Genomic DNA, 9985 nt, shown 5'->3' with positions numbered 1-9985 from the left:
TAAAACTCTGTCGTTCTGCCCCTGAACAAGGCAGTCCTAGGCCGTCATTGAAAAAAATAATTTGCTCTTAACTGACTTGCCTAGTTAAATAAAGGTTACATTTTAAAAAAAAACTCTTTATCCACAATACAGCAGGGGGTGTAAAAGCCATACGTTTTTTTCAGCAGCAGACTACGATCGATAATGTCAAAAGCCACACTGAGTCAAACAAAACAGCCCCAACAATATTTTTATCATCAATTTCTCTCAGCCAATCAGTCATTTGTAAGTGCTGTGCTTGTTGAATGAACTTCCCTATAAGCTAAAAGTCTAGTCTAGTGTAAAATAGCATTGTATCTGGTCAAACACCATTTTTTAGGGTTGGTAACAGGCTGATTGGTCGGCTATTTAAGCCAGTAAAGGGAGCTTTACTATTCTTGGGGAGTGGAATGACTTTAGCTTCCCTCCAAGCCTGAGGGAACACACTTTCTAGTGGGCTTAAATTTAAGATAATGCTAATAGAACTGGCAATATCGGCTGCTATTATCCTCAATCCACGTTGTCAGACACCAGTAACATGTCATTGTTGATTTTTTCCCCAAAATTGCATCAAAGGAGTTCCAAAACTTTTTACAATCATTCTTCGTGTAATTCATAGTGTAGTTTCTTCGTTTTACTCAGTTTAGTCACATGATTTCTCAATTTGCAATAGGTTTGCCAATCAGTTATTCAGCCAGACCTATATGCCATCTCTTTTGCCTCCCTCTTCATCATACCATTTTTAAATTCCTCATCAATCCACGTGGTTTTAACAGTTTTTACAGTCATTTTCTTAATGGGTGCTGCTTATTAGTAACTGGGATAAGCAATTTCATAAACGTGTCAAGGGCAGCGTCTGGTTGCTCGTCATTACACACCACGGACCAACAAATATTGTTTCCATTGTTGGAATCGGCCAAACTTGGAACATGGAGACATTAAAGAAGTGATAGGAAGTGAAAGAGACTGGGTGTTATGTCAGAAGTTAATGGTTCTCTGAAGAAAGACAGGTGGCTTCGGAATGTGTTGGGTGGACGAGAGGAGAGCAAAGTGTGAAACAGGGGAGACGAACATCTGTGGATTAGATGAAGGAGGGGTTGAGGTCAGGACAGATTCTCATCAGGGAGATAAAGGTCTGGTATCCTGTTACTCTCTTCCTGTGGAACCATAAGATGTAAGGATTGGAGAGAAGGAGTGTCTTAAGTGCGACATATATCTGGATGGAACAAACGTTGGGTTGTCTGAATTACAGATGTACAGAACCTTTGGGAATAATTCAACTTGGTTAAAGCTTCTCTAGTGTCCGTGAGTTATTTACTGTGAAAAAAAACAACATAATAACATCAACAACATAGGAATCACCACAAACAATTGTATGACCTCTTATAAAGAACATTAGGCCCAGCCTATTGGACTTTGGTTGTCCTAGATATGACTACTATATTGTGATCACAACAGCCGATGAATTTGGATACTGCTTTCAAACACATTTCTGCAGCAATAGTAAAGATATGATCAAAATATGTTGATGATTCAATTTCTGTACTGTTTGTAACTACCCTGGTAGGTTGATTGATAAACTGAACCAAGTTTATGGAATGTTTTTGTAAAACAAGCACCTTACATTAGGTCATCTTGAAACTTTCCCTCTAAAGCTAACTTTCATCAAGGTTTCATGTGGTCTATTGGTTTCTCTCTAAAGCTAACTTTCATCAAGGTTTTATATGGTCTATCGGTTTCTCTCTTTTCATTGGCCGAATCCTTTTTCAGTGTTATGATATTCATAACATCCATATACACTACTCTATCTTCCTGTCAACTAACAGAACTCTGCTGGTTATCCTGGTAACAGATACCGGTGGGCAGATCTATTTATTTGTTCAAACTGAACTACAGCACTTACTTTGATGTGTCAAATCTGATCCTTTCTTCTCTTCTCCTCCTCTCACAGTTCCACTCAGCCCTGTTGTTTTCCTGCAGTCCACCAGCAGCACAGACAACCTCTTCATACCCAGCAGTAAGGTGTTTCCGGGAGAGGCATGACACGGGGACTCCGGGAGAGAGGAAGGGCTAGCGTTGTCCTGGTAACCATAAAGAGGAGACACAGACACATACCATTATGGATGCTGATGTCACTGTTGTCATAAACTGCTTTACAGAAACACAGCCCAGACCCAGATAGAGCAAGCTGTATGCTAGACCAGACCAAGCTGTACCATCTGGTGTTCTGATCTGGAGAGACTCTTCTCTGCCTCGTCAGCATCAGGATGTTGAGTCTCCCCAGAGGATCCACGATAGTCATGTCTCTCTCCTGTGTTAACGAGAACATCAAACAGATGGTGAACTTATTACCATCATCAATTATTACTGTCTATTACAGTCATAGGGTCTTATAAGTGGCATTAATATCTCTAAATTAATTGGGTGCCTTTTGTGTCCCTTTGATATTTTAAGTATAAATTATGCTCCATTATTACATTTTAAAAGCCTGTTATATATAATTAAATCTAATTTAAAAGTCCCCAAAATACATGTAGCAATGGCAGATTGACCCTTTAACAATTTATATAGTACTGAACATCACATTGAAGTGAAGAACTTAAGTAGAATGCCCCTTAAAACCACACATTAGTTCAACAACTGCATAGTTTGTGCCCCTGTTTTTAAGACAATACTCACTGGTGTTAATGAGATATTCTGTCTCCTCCTCTTTCACTCCCAAAACGTCTTCCTCCTTCACCTTTACTGAGATATAAGTTTTTAGAGAGGAAGAGGATGCTTTCTCTTCTTTCCCTATAACAGCCTCCTCTTCCATTCTGAAAGGTTCTTTCTCTCCTTTCACTGTAATATCCTCCTCTTCGTCTTTCACGACAATGTTCAGCGGCAGAGCATCTTTCTCTCCTTTCACTGTAATATCCTCCTCTTCGTCTTTCACGACAATGTTCAGCGACAGAGCATCTTTCTCTCCTTTCACTGTAATATCCTCCTCTTCATCTTTCACGACAATGTTCAGCGCCAGAGCTTCTTTCTCCGTACAGCAGACATCCACTTCTTTAGCAGGGGATGAGTACTTTAATGAGCTCATGGTCAGGGATGTTAGCTAGCTAGTTAGCATTAGCGAATAGCCTAGTGCTAGGCTCAGTATCAATCTTTAACAAATTTGCAAATTGAACAAGCAAATTAGGTTCAAGTTAACGTCAACTGAAATGTGTTTTAAACACTGCGATTAGCTAATGCACATTAACATGGCCTAAAACGTCAATCTTTCAGTTTTATGTTGGCTAGCAAGCTACCGAGGTGGTTGAAAGAGTTGGCGCCTTGTTGTTCCTGAAGAAGCGTCCCGTCCAGTTAAATATACGTCACGAAAGAAGAGTCAACTGAAAGACGCTCGTCGCCATCTGCTGGCTGGAGTGGGTAACGCAGTTTGGAAACAATAGTTACAACACCTTTTGTATTGGAAAGAACGTCATAATTATTTAACAATAAGCTGATGCATTTTCTCTGACGTCTTCCAAATAATACGTTCCGGTACACAGACGTAGAAGCTTAATATGAATATGATGTGACCATCCTATTCCCTTAAAGCTACGCTACAAAGCTACAACAGGTGTAGTAGACATTACCATGAAATTCTTACTGACAAGCCCTTAACCAACAATGTAGTTAAGAAAAATAAGAGGTAAGAAAAAAAGTTACACAACAAAAAAAACTATACCGTGTTTACAGAGTCAATGTGGAGGCAATATACAGGGGGTACCAGTACAGAGTCAATGTGGAGGCTATATACAGGGGGTACCAGTACAGAGTCAATGTGGAGGCAATATACAGGGGGTACCAGTACAGAGTCAATGTGGAGGTTATATACAGGGGGTACCAGTACAGAGTCAATGTGGAGGTTATATACAGGGGGTACCAGTACAGAGTCAATGTGGAGGCAATATACAGGGGGTACCAGTACAGAGTCAATGTGGAGGCTATATACAGGGGGTACCAGTACAGAGTCAATGTGGAGGTTATATACAGGGGGTACCAGTACAGAGTCAATGTGGAGGCTATATACAGGGGGTACCAGTACAGAGTCAATGTGGAGGCAATATACAGGGGGTACCAGTACAGAGTCAATGTGGAGGCTATATACAGGGGGTACCAGTACAGAGTCAATGTGGCGGTTGTATACAGGGGGTACCAGTACAGAGTCAATGTGGAGACTGTATACAGGGGGTACCAGCACAGAGTCAATGTGGAGGCTATATACAGGGGGTACCAGTACAGAGTCAATGTGGAGGCTATATACAGGGGGTACCAGTACAGAGTCAATGTGGCGGTTGTATACAGGGGGTACCAGTACAGAGTCAATGTGGAGACTGTATACAGGGGGTACCAGCACAGAGTCAATGTGGAGGTTATATACAGGGGGTACCAGTACAGAGTCAATGTGGAGGCTATATACAGGGGGTACAGTACAGAGTCAATGTGGCGGTTGTATACAGGGGGTACCAGTACAGAGTCAATGTGGAGACTGTATACAGGGGGTACCAGTACAGAGTCAATGTGGAGGCTGTATACAGGGGGTACCAGTACAGAGTCAATGTGGAGGCTATATACAGGGGGTACCAGTACAGAGTCAATGTGGAGGCTATATACAGGGGGTACCAGTACAGAGTCAATGTGGAGGCTGTATACAGGGGGTACCAGTACAGAGTCAATGTGGAGGCTGTATACAGGGGGTACCAGTACAGAGTCAATGTGGAGGCTATATACAGGGGGTACCAGTACAGAGTCAATGTGGAGGCTATATACAGGGGGTACCAGTACAGAGTCAATGTGGAGGCTATATACAGGGGGTACCAGTACAGAGTCAATGTGGAGACTATATACAGGGGGTACCAGTACAGAGTCAATGTGGAGGCTATATACAGGGGGTACCAGTACAGAGTCAATGTGGAGGTTATATACAGGGGGTACCAGTACAGAGTCAATGTGGAGGCTGTATACAGGGGGTACCAGTACAGAGTCAATGTGGAGGCTGTATACAGGGGGTACCAGTACAGAGTCAATGTGGAGGCTATATACAGGGGGTACCAGTACAGAGTCAATGTGGAGACTATATACAGGGGGTACCAGTACAGAGTCAATGTGGAGGTTATATACAGGGGGTACCAGTACAGAGTCAATGTGGAGGTTATATACAGGGGGTACCAGTACAGAGTCAATGTGGAGGCAATATACAGGGGGTACCAGTACAGAGTCAATGTGGAGGCTATATACAGGGGGTACCAGTACAGAGTCAATGTGGAGGTTATATACAGGGGGTACCAGTACAGAGTCAATGTGGAGGCTATATACAGGGGGTACCAGTACAGAGTCAATGTGGAGGCAATATACAGGGGGTACCAGTACAGAGTCAATGTGGAGGCTATATACAGGGGGTACCAGTACAGAGTCAATGTGGCGGTTGTATACAGGGGGTACCAGTACAGAGTCAATGTGGAGACTGTATACAGGGGGTACCAGCACAGAGTCAATGTGGAGGCTATATACAGGGGGTACCAGTACAGAGTCAATGTGGAGGCTATATACAGGGGGTACCAGTACAGAGTCAATGTGGCGGTTGTATACAGGGGGTACCAGTACAGAGTCAATGTGGAGACTGTATACAGGGGGTACCAGCACAGAGTCAATGTGGAGGTTATATACAGGGGGTACCAGTACAGAGTCAATGTGGAGGCTATATACAGGGGGTACAGTACAGAGTCAATGTGGCGGTTGTATACAGGGGGTACCAGTACAGAGTCAATGTGGAGACTGTATACAGGGGGTACCAGTACAGAGTCAATGTGGAGGCTGTATACAGGGGGTACCAGTACAGAGTCAATGTGGAGGCTATATACAGGGGGTACCAGTACAGAGTCAATGTGGAGGCTATATACAGGGGGTACCAGTACAGAGTCAATGTGGAGGCTGTATACAGGGGGTACCAGTACAGAGTCAATGTGGAGGCTGTATACAGGGGGTACCAGTACAGAGTCAATGTGGAGGCTATATACAGGGGGTACCAGTACAGAGTCAATGTGGAGGCTATATACAGGGGGTACCAGTACAGAGTCAATGTGGAGGCTATATACAGGGGGTACCAGTACAGAGTCAATGTGGAGACTATATACAGGGGGTACCAGTACAGAGTCAATGTGGAGGCTATATACAGGGGGTACCAGTACAGAGTCAATGTGGAGGTTATATACAGGGGGTACCAGTACAGAGTCAATGTGGAGGCTGTATACAGGGGGTACCAGTACAGAGTCAATGTGGAGGCTGTATACAGGGGGTACCAGTACAGAGTCAATGTGGAGGCTATATACAGGGGGTACCAGTACAGAGTCAATGTGGAGACTATATACAGGGGGTACCAGTACAGAGTCAATGTGGAGGCTATATACAGGGGGTACCAGTACAGAGTCAATGTGGAGGCTATATACAGGGGGTACCAGTACAGAGTCAATATGGAGGCTATATACAGGGGGTACTGGTCTCCTGTCTCCACATTGACTCTGTACTGGTACCCCCTGTATATAGCCTCCACATTGGGGTGCTGTTTTGTCACAACACAACGCCACATATGTCGCATAGCAATTGTCATGCTGACTGCAGGAATGTCCACTGGAGCTGTTGTCAGGGAATTGAATGTACAGTACCAGTCAAAAGGTTGGACTCACCTACTCATTCAAGGCTTTTTCTTTATTTTGACTATTTTTTACATTGTAGAATAATAAAGACTTCAAAATTATAAAAAAACAGTGAAGACATCATAACTATGTAATGACACACAAAATCATGTAGTAACCAAAAAAAAGTGTTAAACAAATCAAAATATATTTTAGATTCTTAAAAATTGCCACCCTTTGCCTTTGACAGCTTTGCACACTCTTGGCATTGTCTCAACCAGCTTCACCTGGAATGCTTTTCTTATAGGAGTTCCAACACATGCTGATGTTGGCCACTTTTCCTAACCTCTGTGGTCCAATTCATCCCAAACCATCCCAATTGGATTGAGTTCAGGTGATTGTGGAGGCCAGGGTCATCTGATGCAGCACTCCATCACTCTCCTTCTTGGTCAAACAGCCCTTACACAGCCTGGAGGTGTGTTGGGTCATTGTCCTGTTGAAAAACAAATTATAGTCCCACTAAGCCCAAAACAGATGGATATCGCTGCAGAATGCTGTGGTAGCCATGCTGGTTAAGTGTGCCATTAAGTCGAAATAAAATCACTGACAGTGTCAACAGCAAAAATATTCATGACTTTCTGGAGCTCACGCTCCTCAGCTTGAGGGGGTCACAGGCCTTAAGGTGTGAGACTTCTGGGTCTGGGAATCCGAGAAAAGTCTCCTCACTTTCCTCTTCAAAGATATTCAGGACCTTGCGGCGCTCAATCGCCTCCAAATCCATCAGCCAAGGGGTAACAGGCCTTAAGGTGTGAGACTTCTGGGTCTGGGAATCCGAGAAAAGTCTCCTCACTTTCCTCTTCAAAGATATCCAGGACCTTGCGGCGCTCAATCGCCTCCAAATCCATCAGCTTGAGGGGTCACAGGCCTTAAGGTGTGAGACTTCTGGGTCTGGGAATCCGAGAAAAGTCTCCTCACTTTCCTCTTCAAAGATATCCAGGACCTTGCGGCGCTCAATCGCCTCCAAATCCATCAGCCGAGGGGTAACAGGCCTTAAGGTGTGAGACATGGACAACGCACATATCATCACCTGTGTCCTCTTTCACCACTCTGTAGTTCAAAGGGCCCATCTGCTCCACAATCCTATATGGTCCATTTAGGAGCGAGCTTGGCCGAGAAGAATTGTTCAGCTTTCGACTAAGGAGGAGAGCGAAGCCACACCCGATCACGAAGCTGGAACTGCATGTCTCGTCTGTTCTTATCATAATTTCTCTTCTGCTTGAGTCGAGCCTGGATCATGTTCTTTGAGACAAGAGCTCTCAAGTCATGGAGATGGACTACCTGGTCATAGCAAGCAGCGTCTGGAGTAAGCTGCTGGGGCTGTAGCACCATATCCAAGGGTCCTCTGAGGGGACGACTTAGGTTCAGCTCTGCAGGTGTGACTCCAGTGGACTCAGGGCAAATTCAGGGCAAATCTAAACTTGTGAAGGTGCTTGTCCCAGTGTTTGTGCTGGGTCCCTACATAGGGAGCAATCATTGTCTTCAAGGTTCGATTTACTCTCTCAGTGAGATTGGTCTGTGAGTGATAGGCCGTGGTCAACTTCTGTCTCAGGTTCCATCTTTGGCAGGTCTCCTCAAAGAGATCAGAAACAAATTGGGAACCTCGATCAGACAGGATGTAATCAGGCACTCCCCAGCGAGTCAGGATCTCTTTCGTAAGGATGTTAGAGACGGTCCTTGCTGTGGCCTGATGCAGGGAAAAGAGCTCCACCCACTTTGAGTAGTAATCAACAAAAACAAGCATGTACACATTCTGATTGGAGCTTCTAGGAAATGGACCCATCAAATCCACTCCTAACATTTCCCAAGGTCGGGTAACCACTGTTTGCTGCAACTTGCCAGCAGGCTTTCTACCTTCTGGTTTGTACATATAACAAACCTGACAGTTTCGGATGTGTGACTTCACATCCATGCTCAGATGTGGCCAGTACAGTACCACTTGCAACCGCTTGTAGGTTTTGAACCTGCCCAAATGACCAGCTAATGGGTCTTCATGGAAATGTTGAAGCAGTTGAAGGCGTATAGTTTCAGGTATGTACAATTGGTGGAGTGTTCTGTGAGGTAGTTGTACAACTCGGTAGACTTTGTCTTCATCGATGGTCAGCTTTGTGGTAGGATTGACCATCTTTTCTCCATCTTCCAGGATAGTCTGGTACAAAGCCTGTACTTCTGGATCATCCTGTTGGGCTTTCCATATGGCCTCATCAGAGATGGGGAAAGTCCGTTTTGGGCGAGTCTCGACTGCTTGACAGGACAGTAGCACATGTAAGATAAGGGCCACCGTTATCACAAGCAGGAGCTCTGGACAAGGCATCTGGAACAGTGTTGTATTTTCCTTTCCGGTATTCTACTGCAAAGGTGAACTCTTGCAACCGTAGAGCCCATCTTATGAGTCTGGTACTTGGTTTGTTGGTCTTGAACACCCACACAAGGGAGGAATGGTCAGTGACCACAGTGAAGTGTCTTCCCTCCAGGTAGTACCTCCACTTTTCCAAAGCCCAGACAACTGCAAGGCACTCTTGCTCGGTTGTGGAGTAGTTCCGTTCTGCTCCATTCAATGTCCGACTGGCGAATGCTAGCACTTCTTCAGTGCCAAGTCCAGTCTGTTGGACTAGGACAGCACCAAGTCCAACATCACTTGCATCAGTGTAAACAACAAAAGGGCAATCAAAGTTGGGATGACCTAAAATGGGAGGTGTGACGAGGTGTCGTTTCAGGGTTTCAAAGGAGGTCTGGCACTCTGCCGTCCATAGGAATTTCACTCCTTTTCGTTTCAACGCGTTGAGGGGTTCTGCCACCTGGGAGAAGTTCGACACAAACTGATGGTACCATCCAGCCATACCAAGGAACCGTTGAAGGGCCTTGAGTGTGGTTGGCACAGGGAAGTCTTGTACAGCCTTTGTCTTTTCAGGATCCACATGAATGCCGTCAAAAGACACAATATGGCCAAGGAACTTCAGGGAGGTTTGGCAGAAGTTGCTCTTCTTCATATTCAAGGTCAGACCAGCTTCTCTTAGCTTGTCCAACACTGCTTGAAGATCTTGAAAGTGTCTTTCTCTGTTCTGAGAGTAGATCATTATATCGTCCAGGTAGACGAAACAGATCTTCCCTTTGAGCTCACCTAACGCAATCTCCATGAGTCTTTGGAAAGTGGCAGGTGCATTCTTTAATCCAAAAGGCATCACCTTAAAGGAAAACAAGCCCTCAGCACAGACAAAAGCAGTCTTCTCCTTGCTTTCCTGGTCCAT

General features: G+C 44.7%; 1 protein-coding gene across 1 annotated transcript; it reads right to left on the bottom strand.

Annotated features, from left to right (window-relative positions):
• Positions 1–1921: 1921 nt before the first annotated feature.
• Positions 1922–3319, bottom strand: LOC139395710 (uncharacterized; the record flags this gene model as incomplete). Its single annotated transcript, XM_071143053.1, has 3 exons — positions 2698–3319; positions 2235–2329; positions 1922–2099 (listed from the first exon to the last, which is right to left on the bottom strand). Coding segments are annotated over exons 1-3 (679 nt in total), but the record flags the coding sequence as incomplete, so codon positions are not given.
• Positions 3320–9985: the final 6666 nt, after the last annotated feature.

The sequence above is a fragment of the Oncorhynchus clarkii genome, unplaced genomic scaffold (assembly GCF_045791955.1).
Source record: "Oncorhynchus clarkii lewisi isolate Uvic-CL-2024 unplaced genomic scaffold, UVic_Ocla_1.0 unplaced_contig_7010_pilon_pilon, whole genome shotgun sequence".
In the NCBI taxonomy this organism is placed as follows: Eukaryota; Metazoa; Chordata; class Actinopteri; order Salmoniformes; family Salmonidae; genus Oncorhynchus; species Oncorhynchus clarkii.
Note: the sequence above shows the minus strand (reverse complement) of the source record. Positions and strands in the feature narration are given on the sequence as shown.